Below are 18,886 nucleotides of genomic sequence, written 5' to 3'. Positions count from 1 at the left end.
TAGCTGCAGGCACTGGGGTTTAGCAGGCACTGGGGTTTAGGTGATGAAGATTGAGATCAGACTCCCTTTTAAGTTTAAACCAACTGGATTTCAGCAGTGAAACTAGCAAACCAAATAAGATCACATCTTCATGGAGGCAAGAAAAATGTGTTCTTTTCCTTGCAATGTTCCATAATATGGCATTAAATGTATCAATTTCCATAGAGACATGACACAATGCCACCAGGCTGTCACAGGTCAGATCTGTGGAGACAAGACCACCACAACAAAAATCCACATTTGTAGGCATTTTTGAGCAGGATTTAAAAATGCACAATCTATGTACTGAAAACAATCACTTCAATGTAAATTATTTGTTCTGTTATATATTTGTTCTGTTATAAGTAATTTGGCGTATTTAATTTTAATTAGTTGGTACTGTAGATTAAAAAACAAAAACATGAATATCATCAAAATGTATTTATTCAGTTTAACAGTAGTTTATATACAAAATAATGTACAAGAGGAGAAATAAACTATTTGGACCCTTTCCAATAGAAAGTTTTTCTTTATCTACATAATTCTCTGTCTCATTACATTTAAACAGTGGACCATATGTGCCAGAGCCAACAGAAAAATACAAGATGGGATTCAAACAATTTGAACACAATTTGAATCATACTTAAAACTTTCAATCTTTTCACATTTTGAAATATACTAAATATTTGATCAACCAACGTTGATAACAAAATACTCAAAAGGAAGAGGTCAGACTAAATGTTTAATTAAGTGCACTCAAAAAAAGATAATGCCTACAAAAGTCCTGGTTTAGACCTGCCTTAAACCAAATCCTAGACCCTCTATGGAACACACTTTAAGTGTTTAGTCGTTGTTTAGACCTGGCCTCAGTTCAGAGAAATTTAAGACCACTTCAAATTCTTTTTCAGACCTGGTTTAGTTGTATTTTAATTCCAGATACTTTTGGTTTAGTCTTCCACATTTTCACAGAGAACGGTAGATCTGGCTTAGTCCTGGTTTAGTCCTGGTCTGAATCCAGCTGTAGGCTGCCAACTCTGACAATTAATGAATAAATGTCTTATTTTGGGATTCGCCTTTTAATAATCAGATCATATTTTTCCATCAAAAATGTGCTACAATGTCTTGGGAGGCATGGTCTATCAAACTAAAGAACACTAAAGAAATATGATCCTTGCATGGATGACTTTCTGTTTTTTTAGCAGCTTTTTCACAGTTTTCCTGACAATATATACTGGATATTCTTATTTTTATAGCATCCTGAAATCTATAAAATACTTACCTCTTGCTGGTTGCATTCTGTTCAGTAGAAATCCTGTAACAACTAAAGTATGCGTGAAGAGGTCTTATTTTGTCCGTTTATCATCCAAAATTTTAAGTTGCACTATGAAACTTTTCTGATGAGTCACTCCCTTGTCTCCGTGGAGATGTTAGATATTGTTGCATTGTCTGGAATGTTCCACTGAAAGGCATTAAACTTATCTAGCTTGCATGTATTTAATAATTACAGGTGTTTTTTATAACTCAAACTTCAAAAACATGCATTCTTATTTGGAGACTGATAGATTTAATGCCATACTGTGGAACATTCCAGGCAAAGCAATGACATGTGATTGTGATCCTGTACCAGAAAGTTACATAGTGCACTTTTAAAAATAATGGCACTGGCAATACAAATGTGCAGCTCATATAAGAAATATTTAACATTTAACAGAGGCAAACTGTGCAATACAAGTTACAACAAGGCACAAATGAAGAGATGTACTGTAGTCTTTTGTCCAAATTTAGAATAATATGATGTGAATATTTGGTGTTATAAATCAGTGTGATCCAAGTCTTCAAAATTCACTTGCAGCTCGGGATTGTCTCTCCAAATGTTTCTGTGGGGAAAAAAACAAATGTGATGCATTCTTACTGTCCACAAATCTGACCCATAACTTCACCTGCTTGTCACCACGGAAATAGACTAGATTAAAGCTATACTGTGGGATTTTACATATTCCAGGAAAATTGCCATACTATGCAATGTTCTAGGCAAAGCATCAACTCCATACAGACAAGCAGGTGGCAGACCCTCCAACACATTTCCACATTTCTTTACTTTGCAGTGCCATCAAATCTATGGAGAAATGTTCCGTAGTTTGTTTAAATAGCCCAGATAAAAGTCTAACTTGAGTAACTTGAGACAGAGCAGTGCTTCAAGTTAACTTCACACCCCCAGGGAATGTTGATGACATCATTTGCAAAGTATCAAGAGTTTTTTTTTATGTATTTGTATTTATGTCATTGTTGGTACCTTGAGATTGTCATAGTGGCGTCGACTGCTGCAGTGCTGCTCTCGGGCCGTGGACTCAGTCAGATAAAACACAGAGCAAAGGTTACAGAAGTAACCCGACTTTGGCACCACAAAGTCCTGACCTGAAAACCCAAAACAGACCAAAATCTGAACTGACACCCAAGAATGTCATGTATTTCAGAACATGTTTGTAGAGGTCTGAACTAAAAGGGTTTGCTGAATTGCAATCAATTCAAAAGCGCAATTTGAACAGACGAGCCAAATCAAAGGCTGCAATTTTCGTCCTATTATTTCCTCCAGAAACATAATATAGTGTCTTATTCTGCATAAAAACCGCCAACCCTGTAGTTTAAATTTGTACAAACATGTTCTGAAATGTAATTTATGTATTAGTTATATCTTTTTGTAAATTCTTCTGAATGCATTTAAAATGTGAACTTTAAAATTAATCATATAATTTAAACTAAAATATTTTTTGCAATCAATTATCCAATCCATTTCATTTTATTTATTTACAACATTTTAGAAAGAAAAAAAACCAAAACAGCAACAGCATATCCTAAAATAATAAATAGTAGTTACAGCCAATAAATAAAAGTAAAACTGTAAAAATAAGGTAAACATAAAAGAATGAAATACTAACTATATTTTAAATGCTGTAAATTTACCAGGTGTCAGAAAAATATTGTAGAGATGTGAAAAGCATTTGTAAACTTGTGTTGAATAAATGGGATGTTCTGAATGCATAAGGTAAGTGAGTACTAACTTTGAACCACCCTTTTTAAAAGCAGTAAAAATTAGACGCATTAAAGACATTGAAGTGAACTGAAGTGATAATTATACAACGTTGTATGCTTTAGGTGCAAATGTTTTTTTTTTTAATGGATCTTACCGAGTGGGTGGTTGGGTCTGAACGGGGGTAGTTTTGTGTCTGATCGAACAGAAGGCGACTGAGATCGAGAGCGCTTCGTGTACAGGTCCATGGGGAAACTCTTCCTTTTACTGCCAACTGGAAACACAAGACAGTTTGCAAGACTTTTAAGAGCTTTTAAGAGAACATTAACCATCTTTATTCTGCTGCATTGAAGACAAGATTGTTCCCCTACTCTCCCATACACCCCCACTGCTCTGTACATCTTCGTATCTAAGTGACAAATAAAAATATTTTCCGCACTCGCTTTTTTGGTTCGTTCCTCCATTCCGTTCCTCGTCTGCGTGGAGTGATGAGTGTGGCTGCGGGTGTTGTTTGCTGAGCGGTCACTGTCTGCTCCGTGTGTGTTTGCGTGCGCTGCAGGTGGTGCGGTTTTGTAATTTACTGAAGTCGTGCTGGGACACTCAAATGGATTCGTGTATAGGGCGCTCTGGATTGCGGAGCGCGCAGTCGTTTTTTGTTGGGGTTGGAGGCTTAAGAGCGCGCTCTATGGTGCAGAAAATACGGTACATGTTTGGAGATGGCATGTCACCAGTGCATTAAACTTCTTCATGGAAGCAAGCAGGTGCTGGACTCCTAACTAAAAAAGTTACAATGTGCCCCTTTCTTAACGAAAAGATCACTGCAAAGGTGTCTCATGTTGTTAGGCCTGTGACAATAAACTTCAAAAGTTTGATGTATAGCTGAAATAAATAAAGACAAAAAACGATAATATTGAAATTCATGCCACTGACACTCTAAAGCAGGATTATCCTCAAAAAACTATTATAAATGTACAATATTGTTACAATCATCAGCTGTAATAAATAAATAACGTATTGCAAAAAATAACCAAAAATATCCCAATAATGTAAAGAAAACGTATTTATGATAAATACTGGCTGCATAATAATTAATCTGTCAGAATTTATAATTTATAAAAAAGTATGATAAGTACCTCTGACATCTGTCTCCATGCCCATTTCTAGAGACTGGCCCTGGGTTGCCTCTACCTCGCTCTCAGTCCCTGGTTGGAGCTCCAGAGAGGGGGCAGTCTCCTGCTCCTTCTCCCCAGGTTCAGCACTCAAACTGGGCAAGGCCTCGCCCTCCACTGGCTCTGTCTGACCCTCCTCCAGCTCATCGTCTCTTTGGGCCACCTTTCTGCCACGAGTGGATTTTCTCACTGGAAAAACATTTTTTAAATATATTTTAAGTAATCCAATTCCCTTTATTTATACAGAACAAATAACTGTAAAAATAAGGTAAACTCATTAATGAATCATAAAAGAATGAAAAGTGAAATATCTGTTGTAAACTTACCAGGTGTTTTTCTGCCCTTCTTCCGACCCCGGCCTCTGCCTTTTGGAGTCTGCTCCTCCATCTCTTCTTCTCCCACTTCATCCACTGTCACAAAGGTTGGAACTTCTTCTGAAATGAAAATCCACTGTCACAAAGGCATATTCATCCAGCCACAAAGGCAAAGCTCCCACATAATTTAACCACTGAACCAACTTTTTTGCTAATTAGTTCAATTAGTTCCTTAAATTTAACTTCTAGAACAGTTGTAAACCACAAGATCATACCTGTGTCTTCTTCATATTTGCGTTTGACTGCTTTGGTCAGGTCTGTTTCTTGAAACTCTCTTGCAGTCACAGCCTCCTCCTCTGCAGATTCAGGTGGAGTTTCCTGTATCTAAAAAGAGAACAGATTTAGCTACTTTGGGCGTAAGGCGGGACAAATATTCGGCCTCACTATTTCAGTTGGAATTAGACCTGTCATGATAAAAAAAATTCAAATGCCACATATTTCCCCCCCAAAAGTATTTTCAAATCTACAACATTGCCAAAAAACATGACCTGCAATAAATAAGAAATAAGTATAAGAATGCAACACCTAAGTAATTAGTTTGTAACTATAAGTCATAAAAGTTCATAACTTAACCTACATCTGAAATTTCTGAAACACCCACTAGTACAAAAAAAAGTGCAAGTTGTCATGCAACAAAAGTTAATATAGTAATTATGACAGGCCTTGTTGCAATATGGTAGGACATATGTATAAAAAAACTGAAGATCTAGTTTTCTTTCCATTGTATAAACAGAGCTGTGTGAATATGAAAAACTACAATTCTACTATTTGACTCAAAATTAGAGTCATTAATATTATTTGGAAAGCTTATGAACCATTAAAAGTTAATTTAAGGCTAGAAAGAGATTTTGTGGGTAAACTTGGCTTACTATATATATATTAAGCAAACTAAAAAACCAAACCATTAGCTTAAATAGTTTTCTTTCCAACAATACTGAATTTTAGTAAACGTTTGGAGCCAAGTCAACACATCAACATAAAAACTAATACTCAGCTAAACTAAATACTCCCATGTTGCTATAAATGTAATAAAAGTTACCATGGTGATGAAAATACTCACTTCTGGCTTGGCTGGTTCTGATTGGTCCTGAGTGAGTAGGCATGGCTCTTGGACATATTCCTCCTTTAGTTCCTTCCTCTCTTTTACAGGCTCCTCCTCCTTTTCCTTTAGCTCCTCCTCTTTTTGCTCCAGCTCCACTCCCTCCTCTTTTTGCTCCAGTCCCGCCTCCTCTGTCTTTAGCTCCTCCCTATCCACCCCAGGCTCTACCCTTTCCATGTTTTGCCCCTCCTCCTCGATTCTTAGCTCTGTCTCTTCATCCTCTTCTTCCACGATTTCATCTAAAATTACTAACCCATCTTCCTCTTCTGTGACATATTCTGGAAAATCCTCTTCATCGCTAACTGCATCTAAATTCATATCAACCTTTTGACGCTCTGCACTAATCAAATTGGCCAATTCTTGAGCCATTTTATTCTCTAAGGCTGTATTACATGTTTGATCCATTTCAAATTGAAGTATTTTGCTAGTTTCATCATGAACAGATGGTTTTCCAACTCTAGTCTCTTCTCTTCTTGAAAATTCTGATTTAGGTTTGGTCTCAATAGTTGTAGCTTGACAATCTTTTTCTACAAATTGTACATTTTCCACAATTTCTACTGAACTTGCCTGGTCAAAAATTCCTTCTGGTGTTTCCAAATTTTGTTTTTGCAATTTCACATTTTCAACTTCAGCGTTTTCAATCTCTTGGCTAATTCCACAAGCTAATTTGTCCTGTTCATTAGACGGACTATCTTTTTGGATCAAACCTTCCTCTTCCTCAACTGTTGCACCGATAATTTCAGAAGATTCTGTGTCCTCTTCTTGGTCTTCCTCTACAGCATCTAGTACTTCATATAATGGTTCCTCATCTTCTTCATTTTTGTCGACTTCTTCCAAAATGGTTTGAGATTTTTCCTGTTTCTGCTTTTCTGAGACATCCTCCGTTTTGCCTTCCTTCAAATCTTCAACAACTACACACTTTAGTTCTACATCATTAGATTTCAAAGCACTTTTCCTGGGTTGTTTGCGTGGCCTGCCCCTCCTCTTAGCTGCAGCTTGTGGAACTTGCTCTCCATCTTCTTTCTCATCTTCGACAGAGTCCAAAACACAATATTTCTCATCAACAGCATATTTTAATGTTATAGATTCTGGATTTTCTGATTTTGCTTCCACAATTCCTGCCTTTTTCTTTTCATTTTTCTGAATTGACTCTTGTTTGGTGTCACTTTTTCTGCTTGCTCGCTGTTTTGGAGATATTTCCTCTCTGAGACAGGCTCTCCCACTTCTTGTTGATCTTGTTGTTCTAGTAGATTGTTTTTCCGTCTTTTCAACTTCCAAAATGGCAGCATCATCAACTGATTTATTCTCCAAATCTTGAGATGCACGGTCACTCAAATTTCCAGATTGCTCTTGCTCTTTTTCAGAAGTTTCAACAACACTTCGACTTGGTGATTCTTCAACAAGTTTTTCGGGGCCGTCCTTCGATACTGAACCAATTTCCTTTTGCATTTTAACATCTTTTTCATCAATATTGCCATCTTTAACTGCCAAATCATCTGCATTATTTGAATCATGTTGGCAAAGTTCTTCCATGTGTTTTTCCACTGCATTTGCAACATTTTCAGATACATTTTTACCAGTTTCCACCATTAGAGTTTCCATGTTATTTTCGATACATGCAGTCTGTTCTTCTGCAATTTGATCTTCTTCTAATGAATCAATAACTTCATACACTGGTTCTTCCTCATCTTCCTCAACCCCCTTTTTAAAAATTTCTTCTGAAATTTCCATTGCAACTTCTGATTCGCCTTGCTTTTCGATATGTTCCTCTACCATACTTTCCTCCATCAGGGGAGATATGATTTTTTTGTCTGATTTCAACGCACTCTTTGGGGGTTGCTTTATCAGCCTACCCCTCTTCCCTTTTGGAGATGGTTCGTCTTCCACGGCATCAAGTATCTTAAACTCCTCTTCGATTGCTTCTTGAAGCTCAACTTTAGGCAAATCTTTAGTGTCCGATTTTTTTGTTTCACTGGCAGGAGTTCTTCCACGTTTTGTTGGCGTATTGCGTTTCAATGACGAATCTGAGGACTGGTCTCTTTGGGATGACCTTGTTTGCCTTGTAGACCTAGTTGAAACTTCAACTGAATCTAAAATTGTGTATGTCTCTTCTCCTCCATCCTTTTTGGTCTCTTGGGACTCTTTTGCTGGAGTTTGCCGACTTCGTGATGGTGTATCTTTCTCACTTTTGGATGATTTTCTTCTAGTGGACTTCTCAGAAATTGTGGCAGTTTCTTCTGCAACTTCGTCTAAAATTTCAAATGCTCCTTGCTCCAAATTTGTGGAACTGTTGTTTTTTGCAGCTGATTTGCTTTCGCTTCTTTCCTTGGATTTCCTTCCAATATGGCTTGGTTCATTTTTGGGCGATTTTTCATTCAAGTCTAAATCTGTTTTGGATAATTTTGTTGACTTTTCTGAAACTGTTGCTTTGTCCTCCTCAACAGCATCCAAAATCTCAAATGCACCCTGCTCCAAATCAGCAGAACTTTCTTTACAGTCTTTACCAGCTTTTGTTGCCTTTTTGTGTTCATGTCTCTCTTGTGAGTTTCTTGCTTTGCATTTTGAATCATCTTTGTGCAATTTTTCATCTGTAGAGGAATCTGTTTTGACCGATCTGGACCTTCTCTCTCTTATAGACACATCATGTTTTTCAGAACTGTTTCCAGCTGAATCCAAAACTTTCTCTGCCTTCTCCTCTCTCCTTCCGCGGGTGCTACGTCTTACAGTCACCTTTTCCTCATCTTGTGCTGGTTCTACTTCTACCACATCAACAACTTTAAATTCTTCAATAATTTCTTCATCAATTCTTGAAGAACTTGACTCACATTTGCTCTTTGTTTCCGTTTTTCTGGCGGTTCGTGCATAGCGTTTTGGTGATTTTTCCTTCTCCTCACTTCTTGTCTGTCGTCCACTTCTTGTTGATCTGCTGCTAGTAGTTTCACTCATCTTACATTCAGAATCAGACTTGGGTCGATCGTCTACCTCATCAATTACTTGAAATTCTGCATTTTCAACTAATTTCTCATCATTCTCATTGTTTTGTGGATCTTCTATAGTAGTTTGGTCTTCAATAGAATCCAGGATCTCAAATGTTTCTTGTTCAGTACCTCCTTGGTCATCTGTTTTGGTAGTTTTTGAGCAAACGTCGCCATCATTGTCATCTCTTTTTCTTTTGTTTCTCGTTTCTGGTTTTGAATCCATAGATTGCGGTGCATCTAATTCCTGGTTTGTAATTTCTGCAGACAGATGTTCACTGTTTGGTTCTTCCTTGGCTTGTTCTTCAGTGACAGTGTCTAGCACTTGGAAAGACTCTTCAAACCCCCCTCCCTCTTCTTGTGTTTTATCTGCTTCATCGACTGAATCCACAACTTCAAAACCTTCTGAAATTTGCTTTGTATCTTCAGTCATTTCATTGGGACAATTCTGATCATCCACAGCGTCAATAATTTCATAGCCTTCATCACTAACCTCTCTTAACTCTCGAACAGTTTCCTTGTTAAATTCCACAACAATTGCGGTATGTTGCAATTTCCCTTTCTCCTCATGAGATTTTGAGCTCTTTTCTGCTCCCTTGTGGCCAGACTTAGACGCTTCACTGTCTTTCTTATATTTGTCTAATCTTTCTGAATGCTTTTCATGAGAAGTAGAAGATCTGCTGCTAGAATTAGACTTTGAGGATTCGCTAGCTTTTCTTGGAGAGGAAGAATTAGAGCTGCAAGTAGATGGACTTTTGAAACCATCTTTGTTGTACCTTGAGCTAGAGGATGTTGAGGAAGAATATTTTGTTGATTCTCTGGAAGGCCGTGAAGATGTGTGGTACCTATCAGAGGAGGAGGAGCTGGGTTTTTCTTTGTCTCTACGCGAATCTGAGGACCTACGAGTGGAGGAAGAGGAGGAGTGATGGTGGCGGCTGGAGCTGTGATCTACGTCGTCTTCTGAAATTTCATCAACCATCACAAAGTCAGACAAGTCTTCAAACGGGAAGTCCCTAGAGGAGCCACAACGGGTGGTGGAGTCTTCTGAAGTTTGACTCTGCAGTGAGAAAGAAAAAAAACGTTTGACTGACTGCGTTCACATGCTAGAATTTAATGTTCGATGTCACACTGTGGAACAGGCAGAGCAAAGACATATCCATAGAAACAAGTAGATGACAGACCCCCAACCAAAACGTTAGACAGACTTGGACTTAAAGCTGCTCTAAGTCTGAGTCGAATATCTAATATCTGACCTTCCTGTCCTCCTGCTCGCTGTCTGAGGATTGATGTTTGTGGCGTCTGTGCTCTCGGACTGCTGCTGTCAGGAGTCTGAACATGTCCTCATCGAGGCGAGGAAGATCTGGGCCCTGCTCTTTGGAAGGAGCTGAGGAAGACGCAGCAACTGAGCTCTGAAAAACGACAAATGTAGTTAACTCCTACAAACCATCTCATGGCAGACTTTTTTGAGATGGCCTGTACATTCCCCTATCTGCTATTGTCCCATAGAAAACTTTAAATTGCAGAGGACAGATTTTATATATATATATATTATATATATATATATATATATATATAGATAGATAGATATAGATAGATAAATACAGATATATATATATATATAAATGTAACTGTGTTTAAATGTAACTAAATACCTTCCTTGCATGTAAACTGGCTCTATTTACGCTTACCTCACAAACCAGGAAGATGTTTGGAAAGAGGCGATTACAACTTTGCAGGCCCACTTTTCTTCATCTAAATGTCATTGTAGTGTTCTGTTATGTTTGGTTAATTAACAATTACAACCATATCTCAGTTATCATCATTTCTCTACTGACACACAACTCCGAGTGCACTGGGTACATGCAATTGGAAAAGATGAGGGTGCCAAATTCAATATTATTCCAAACAACACATAAGTATGCAGACTTCCTTCATACCGCTGATCACATTTACTTCAATGGGTTTTATCACAGTCGGTTTTAACAGATCCATGTTAGGCGAGCCCACTGTCAGCAACTACACCTGAAGTTGTAATTGCATCTTTCTAAACATCTTCCTGGTTTGTTATGTAAGCATGAATAGAGCCTTTTGTCCTTGAATTTTGGATTGAATGATAGTTTTTTAAGTTCTAAGAAGAAATTGGTAGAGACTGAGTTATGTTACTGGTTCAGATTCTGAATTGTGATGATGTCATATGCCCAGAGGGGGACAGGAGCCAAATTTCCCTATTGATTACACTGATTACCTCTTTTTGGTCAGTTTCCATAGTTTTTGGTTTCTCTTTTTCAGTCACTACTGCGGTCTCTTCAGTCTTCACCTCTCCAGCTCCTTCATTTTGTGGTTGCTCTTCTTTGTCTCTACTCTCTCTGTTCAAATCCTCTGTCAAAGTTGTATTTGATTCCTCTTTGGCTGTTTCAGTTTCCATTTGAGCAGGTTTTTCATAAGGTTTTGGGCCAGGTGGGTTACCCAGGCTTACAACAGTATTCCCAGAGTTCTTAACACGCTCTTTCAACTCAATGCAACTACAAAAAATAAATAAAATAAATTGCATTTTAAACAATACATAATACATACATGGCTGATATACTATAATATTTTAAAACAGACATAATCATTGATCAAATTTTAATGAAATTAGGGACGGGCAATGTATACCAAAAACGGAATAGTTATTCTGCAGATACGCAAAATTAGAATACCAAGGGTAGCTTATAAATGAACAAACAATTACAGCAAAAAGAGCTGAGTAAAAATAAAATAAGCAGAAAGGTCTAATGTATAAAATGATATTTCTGCAGGGAATATCACTTGAGGTTTATTTTATGGTCCTTTCTTGTTTTATCAATATTTGATCCTCATCCAAGATTTATAGGCACATTGTTTTCAAGACACATTTGTTTTTAATTAGGGGAAAATATACATTGTATTTTTCAGACTATAAAGTACATCGTATTATAAGGAGCAATATCAATAATGTTGAATTCTCGTCTATTTTTATACATAAGGCGCACTGGATTATAAGGCACATTAAGCGAGGTAAACGGATGATACTTGTGATGACACCTTAGCCCAGGCATCCATGATCCATTGGCAGATTGAGGCATTGCCTCCCTGTGTTGTTAAATGTGTATTATGAATGTGAATGTGGGTGGAAAATTTAAGTTTGGATTTTTATTTCCTACAAGGACTCCTCAAATATACACTGAGTATTAATGTGTGATTTGTTCACATTTGTTTATGTTTTACATAAACGAAACTGAAATCCATGCTGATTTGCATAAACTATAAGCGCTTAAAAAAGAGCTGAAAAAAACAGCTTGCTCATTCTGCCCTGATGCGGTCAGCTTCTGTCGGACTAATTTACTTTGCGAAGCTCCTGACTACGGTAGCCATAATGCTCCGACAATCCATCAAGCGGTGTGGCTTTGTATCTTACCAAAGTCTACTAAAACATTTTGACAGATTTTTGAGTGCTGTGTACCACATAAAATTGGTTCGAGGTCAGTAAACACAACCAGAATTAATGCATAAGGCGCACTGCAGATTTTTGAGAAAATTCAAGGAATTTAAGTGCACCTTATAGACTGAAAAATACAGTATATAAAATTGTGATTAAAGAGAATATATATATATATTTTGCTAAATCATGCAAGGCTAAATAGAGGTGGCAAAAAGGTTAGTGTTTGAGAACAAAATTAATAAAAAAAAAAAGCTAGTTGACAAATTAGTGAAAAGCTGCACGTATAAAAGTTACTTACGTCTCCAAACCCACGATTTTATTCCTGAAATTAAAAACAAAATCTGAGTCATTTGATTTATAGTAGGGCTGTAGTCAACTTAAATACCCTGCTGACCGATTAGTCAACTAAATGAAGTGTGGCAAAAACAATAAAAAACTATTACAATCTGACCCTGTATCTGACCCAAACTACACTCACAAGACTACAACTGCAGAGTTCCTGCAAAATAAACTTATTCAATTTAATTCAATTTAAACAGAAATGTAGGAGAAATAATTAAAGTGAAGATGACAGGTTAGACTACGTAGTTAAAGATAATTATATTTAGGATTTACAAAAAAAATATTGTCTATTTTTTTCTTTTATTCTTTAAAAAAAAAAAAAAAAAAAAAAAAAAAGGTGAAGATTACTTCCTGGTTGGACACATGCACATACCAAATCCGTGCTTTCCAGATCTCCGGTGTGTAGGAGGAGAATCTTTCCTTTACTTTGGGGACGTCATTTGAATCAGCCATTTCAATACAAATCTGAAAGAGGTAATCAAATAAAACAGTATTTATGATCCAACATCCAACACTCAAAACTACAGCAAAGCTATTGATTATTTTACAAAATTATTAAAAATGCTGTGATGGAATTTGTGACCAGATTTGTCGAACTGGTTTTGGTTAATATTTGTAATTACTGGGCCCATCCACATTAAGTAAGTAAGTCAGTCTTTCTTTATATAGTGCTTTTCACAGACATGTGTCACAAAGACACTTTACAGAGCATTATTGAGCATTATTCATTCACTCCATACCCAGTGATCGTAAGCTACTATTGTAGCCACTGCTGCCTTGGGGCAGACTGACAGAAGCGCGGCTGCCATGCCAATCTGCGCCACCGGTCCCTCCGACCACCACCATCACTCACACCCACATCACTTTCATACTAGGCAATGTGAGTGAAAGTGTTTTACCTAAGGACACAATGACAGTTTTTGTGACTGGTGCTCTACTGTGGCAATTGATTTTCTCAGTGTCTCCCATCCAACCAGGCCCGGCCTTGCTTAGCTTCTGAGATCTGACGGGATCAGGCTTTAACAAGCCAGTCTGGCCATTATAACAAAATCTGTCACAAATTTCAATGTCTTTTCTGTCAGTATAAACAAGTAGAAGTGTATTGTGAAATAAAAAAATATGTTGTATATTTTTACAGAGAGAAGATGTGCCGGTTTTGTTTCATGTGGATAGGCCCAGTAAACTTAAACTTAAAGTTAAACTGCAAATTCAACCACAGAATTCTGACCTGTCCTACAGCTCAGATTTACACTAAAGTGATTCTAGAAAGCTGAGATGTCATGTGAACAGCACTCATTTCTAAATATGGACAAAATAGCGTTATTATGAGTTTACATTTTTTTCGTACCCTGTTGGCCAGAGGCAGGTATCCGAAGATGGGGGCGACGGAGGTGACGATTTCAATCACGAGTCTGATCATGTCAAAAGAAACTTCAGACACAAAGACAATGAGTAACCTCTGCTTCAACAGGTGTTTGCTCGGAATGCCCTGAAACAATGCCATAAAACAGGGAATAAAAAGAGTTGTAACATAAAGAATGACTATAAAAGAGTAGAACATTACTTGAATAGGCTATACTACATATTTGAATTGGAATTTGTAAAAATGTCAATATGTATTTGTTATCATTTCAAAAATATTAATTTACGGAGAAATTAGATTGAAAAAACTAAATATGAGACGTGCAAACTACAGAGATGACAAGTTGAACACAAGACAGTTTAACATTACAGCTTATCGCAATGTGCTTTTCAATTGAATTTCATTTTAGAATACAACTTTATTTACTCACAGCATTGCTCAGCTTCATAAATGCGCAGTACATCTCATCCTGTGATACAGAAAAAAATTAGTTATTGTTAATGGCAAAAAAAGAAATAAAAAAAACCTCAATGAGACAATACTTTGCCACAACACTCTCAATAGCAGGGGTGCTCACACTTTTTCAGCATACAAGCTACTTACAAAATGACCAGGTCAAAATGATCTACCTAATACAAAGCCAAGCAAACTGCACTGAAACACTCTGTGCCCCTTTTTTGGACCCTCACCCACAGTTTGAGAACCCCTTCTTTAAGAGAACTTCCTCTGGCACTTTACACAAAACTGTGAAAAAAGTGAAGGAAGATTTTTAAACCTGTTTTTTAAAGTTCCAAACTGGAGTTGCATTCTTTTCTGGTTTTGCAGTGATATTTACCAGCCTCTGCATATTTACCAAACCAAACGCACATCGTGACAAAGACAGATGCATTTGTGCACTTTTGTTAGGCAAACTTCAGCCAAATGTGGCAGTAGGTCTGTTCTGTAGGTCTGCTCTAAGCTGTAGACCTGCTTTGTGCCAACACTGGAACACAAATTTAGACTCGTTTTTGCTTCATGTTTCGTCTTGCTCTTCTAATCAGCCGCACTGTGGAAGGGGCTTGTGTTCGCTGTACGCAGGAAGGAGCGAGAGCGTGAAAAGGCGAGGGGCGGCGTGCTGACCTGAGGCAGATGGACAGGTAGGATGTCTAGGAAGTTTAACCTGCCCTGTGATGCACGCTGGTACACGAGGGCACACGCTGTTGCAGACGAGCCGTGCATAGGGAGCGTGTGTGTTTGTGATGTGCCGTAGAGTCTTCGTGGGTTTCAAATGAGCGTACAGGCTGCACTGAGACTCCCCACACGCTAGTGCACCCCGGTACAAGTTTACTGCCAACAGCAGCGGCCGGAATGAAATATGATCGCACTTGTTGAGTGTCAGACCTTGAGTGAGAGACAAGACCGAGTCCAAACGCGAGTCCGAGACGAGTACTAAGACACGGCGATCTACCCACACGACCTTGGCGATCGACTGGTAGATCGCGATTGACGTATTGGGCACCCCTGCTCAATAGTATCTGAACGAGAGGTGTGCAATTAATACATAAAAAACCCTGGAACCACTCAAATAAATCACTCTGGAGAGCCCCCTTTGGAGAGATGAAAAACTTTTAATGTATTCGATTAGTCGGGTATGTAGCCTGGGCTCTACTTACAAGTTCTAAAACGCTACAACAGTCACAACTGAACTTGGGTTGCCAATGACAGAGTTTCTCATTATATGGACAGGCTATATCTCATGTGAAAGCTCAGAACCTCCAGAATTCCCTCACTGAGCTACAGAGTCTGCACTAGCACCAATTCAGGAATACTTTTAGGTTTAACCAATTGGCTTTCAGCATTGAAACTGGCAACCCAGAAAGACTCAGGTGAGGCTCATTCTGCTTTCTGCTTGGACAACATTACAAAAGATTTCCCCCCAAAATCAAGCAGGTTTAATTGAAAGATGTAAAATCTGAAAGGGAGGTATAAAATGGGACTCAAATCCAAAACCTTGTGGTGAGAGGGAAAAAACGTACCTCGTCTGACAAAGGGAACAGTCCATTTCTATCTCTGACATAGTGAGCGTGAAGCAGATTCCCTTTCAGAGTGATCTTTTGTCTGAAGTAATCCTCAGAGAATTTTGAACATTTCCCAGCATTGCAAAAGTGAATAAATGCCTAAAACAACCACAAAAAACATGGGATTAGATAGATATTAACATTTTAAAGATAAGTTTGTGGCTAGGGCCGAACTATATGGAAACAACATCCAGTAGAGATTGTGGTTAAATTTGAGATTTGTATGTCTTAGTAAAAGGATTCTGCTGAAAGATTTAATTTTAAACTCATCCAGAAGAAATGGCAAATGAAATTCTAAAATAATTCAAGAATCTCATGCATTTCAGGAGATATCTAAAAACTATATAATGTTGATTTTGAGTTTTTGAGTGTTTTGTTTCATTCACACGTTTGAGTAACCCTTTATTATTAGTTTGTCAAATCAAAATGCTCTGTTCCACCTTGTGATGTCATGAAGCGGTAGTTTTCAAGTTAACACCTACCTTTTACCTTTAGTTCAGTACAGAGAGGTAATTTTAGGGTTGAAATTCTCCAAGTGATTCTAGTGAAGGTGTGTGGAGTTTAAAAACACAGTGGAGCACTTCCTGTATTGCCACATGACATCAGAAGCATCACAAACAGTGTTTTCTGTTTCAGGGAAGAACTCAGCCTAAATATGCAGGGTTTGTGTGTTAAACATGTGTGAATGAAGCAAAACACAACTCCACGTATGTTTATAATGAGGATAAAACATTATAATATAGAGAAGAATAGTGCATGCAATATTGGAACTTTAAGCATGAATCAATGATATATCTGTATTTTTTACCGTCCAATCAGATGTTGTGTGAGAAGTTTTGAGCCTTACCCGTCTCTGTAGAGGTAGCACTATGATGCTGTAGTACAAGCTGTGCAGGTGTTGGCCCAGCAGGTGGTTCCAGACCAGAGACACCACGTCTTCGTGTCTGTACCCACCCACAGGTAAGCCCGTCAGCATCACGGTCCTCTTCTGCCAGTTACCTAAGCGCTGCACAAAACCCACGCAAGAAGAGACCTTTTAGAGTTTTATAGCATCAGGATGGTCAAAAGTTTGGAAAGAAGGCAAGGGGAGGCATACTAAAACTACTAACTAACTAGATACTCATTTGAACAGGTATCAATACTAAAAAAAAGTCTCATTCACATTGCAGAAATGAACCTTTCCTGAATAGCTTTAGAATGACCTTGAACTGTATCAAAAGCATAAGAGCTCGTAGACAACTTACACCCAAGGACCACTATGGCGCCTACCTGGACATATAAAGGATTACACAGATCACGTTGTAATATAAAAGAAAAAACTACTATTATATAATGTTAAAATCATGTTCTATAGTTTATAGAAAGAGTTTTATTGTGTTTTATTACAATCATGGTTAATTTAATTAATTAAAAAGTTTAACATTACATATCTTGAAAGAAGAGAAAACATGCAGATGTTGAAATTTTCAATAAATATTTAGTTTGGCCCATGACTTAATCCCAGTTTTTAATTTCAGCCCTCTGTGAATTTGAGTTTCACACCTCTGATCAATATGGTACTACTTCTGTGTAATATCCAATATTTGAAAACACCTTCTCCTCCAATTTTAATATCTAATTTTAAACCATTTTCATGCTTAGACCCTTATCTATTTGATCAAATCGTTATTTTTTGTAATTAGCTCATCATGACCTTAAGGTATAGAAACATCTTCTTAAAATTACTTTTCTATCTCCTCTGTGGCGCCACTTCAAGAAGAAAGCATTACAGGCATGTTAACACAAAAACACAAAACTTAACAATGCAAGAATTATAATGCAAACTTGAAAAATATTGGATAAAAAGACAGAAATGATTGACGGCTCTGCGTATATTTTATAGTAAACATAATATAAATATTTCCTCCAAACTGAACAAATAGAAACACAGTACTGGGACCAATGAGTTGTTATTGTACTATAACACACCCCTAAGAAAACAGCTGTTTCTTCAGAGTGGTTTGAAATGTTGGTTTTACGGCATTGAGGGCCGAATTAAAACAATAGAGCTTAATTATGTCATGGTGGTGTAGACATATTGTAGTGGACCAATGTGTTTTTAGTGCATTTCAGTGCATTGATGGCCAATATCAAAGTTCGTTTGGAATCATATCAGAACTGAAAAAGCTAGATTGGTGCATCTTTATCTCTGAAGTGTGGAAAATAAGCCCAAAGCTTAAAGACACAACAGAGGTCTGCCATGCAGCTTGAAGAGTATCAATTAAAACTACTGAAATTTAAACAAAACACTACAAAATACCCTCAAGTTTAAGATTTGTTAAAGTCACCTCTATTAAATGAATTAAAACAGATCTTACCTTTGACTGTTTGCTTGCTCTATTCTCCAGCGTCTCATATTCTGCAGGACACAACACAAACATATATAGTATTAACATACAGGTGTACTTTAAAGTCCTTGCTTATTGAACCACTCTTTAAAGCCCTGTACCTGATTACTCGCCATATAGTTGAGCAAAATTTGTCTTACTCCAATACAAATACTAGAATATTGTATAAGCAGAGCTTGAGGTCAAAATAAGTCTGAATTATAAAGCGTTATATTAGGGCTGTGCAATATGGAGAAAAAAATATATCTCAATATAGTTTGTTATATCTCAATTTACGATATATATCTCAATATCTGTACAGGAAAAATAACCCCACAAAAACTACTGCAAAAACAAATATGCCACAAGGTCTTTGTTTTTTAATGAAGTGCAAAGATGTAGGCTTTTCATGTAGGAACAAAGTACTTCTGCGACAGTAAAAAAAAAAAATAATAATAATTTAACTGTAAAATAAAGGAAGAAATAATACATATTGCCTTCTTTTCATTAAAAAATAAAAAACTGAACTCAAGCTCATCTTTGCATCAACTCTAGCTCCTTGTGCCGAGCAAGTGGGAGCGAGCACAGAGAAGGCAAACAAGTGAAGCAGCGAAATCAGAATTAACTATAAGCAT

The 18,886-nt window shown here is 37.3% G+C and overlaps 1 protein-coding gene across 3 annotated transcripts in view; it reads right to left on the bottom strand.

The window, feature by feature from the left end:
- Positions 1–444: 444 nt before the first annotated feature.
- The window catches only part of LOC110172044 (uncharacterized), a 36,013-nt gene continuing 17,571 nt past the window's right edge, over positions 445–18,886 (bottom strand). For 2 of the 3 annotated variants that reach the window (XM_020937861.2, XM_020937863.2), the window contains exons 20-35: positions 18,243–18,283; positions 16,733–16,891; positions 15,844–15,984; positions 14,259–14,297; positions 13,814–13,954; positions 12,839–12,930; positions 12,422–12,445; positions 10,909–11,185; positions 9,917–10,072; positions 5,650–9,720; positions 4,805–4,913; positions 4,542–4,649; positions 4,180–4,404; positions 3,204–3,320; positions 2,312–2,433; positions 445–1,895 (exon numbers count right to left, since the gene is read on the bottom strand). In XM_020937861.2, the coding sequence (XP_020793520.2) occupies positions 1,854–1,895; positions 2,312–2,433; positions 3,204–3,320; positions 4,180–4,404; positions 4,542–4,649; positions 4,805–4,913; positions 5,650–9,720; positions 9,917–10,072; positions 10,909–11,185; positions 12,422–12,445; positions 12,839–12,930; positions 13,814–13,954; positions 14,259–14,297; positions 15,844–15,984; positions 16,733–16,891; positions 18,243–18,283 (5,864 nt within the window). In that variant the 3' untranslated portion in view covers positions 445–1,853. The remainder of the gene's footprint in view (positions 1,896–2,311; positions 2,434–3,203; positions 3,321–4,179; positions 4,405–4,541; positions 4,650–4,804; positions 4,914–5,649; positions 9,721–9,916; positions 10,073–10,908; positions 11,186–12,421; positions 12,446–12,838; positions 12,931–13,813; positions 13,955–14,258; positions 14,298–15,843; positions 15,985–16,732; positions 16,892–18,242; positions 18,284–18,886) is intronic. The other variant, XM_020937862.2, reaches the window with a different exon arrangement.

The sequence above is a fragment of the Boleophthalmus pectinirostris genome, unplaced genomic scaffold (assembly GCF_026225935.1).
Source record: "Boleophthalmus pectinirostris isolate CB_2022bp ecotype Guang Dong unplaced genomic scaffold, ASM2622593v1 HiC_scaffold_20, whole genome shotgun sequence".
Lineage (NCBI taxonomy): Eukaryota > Metazoa > Chordata > Actinopteri > Gobiiformes > Gobiidae > Boleophthalmus > Boleophthalmus pectinirostris.
This window is presented reverse-complemented; position numbering and strand designations above follow the sequence as displayed.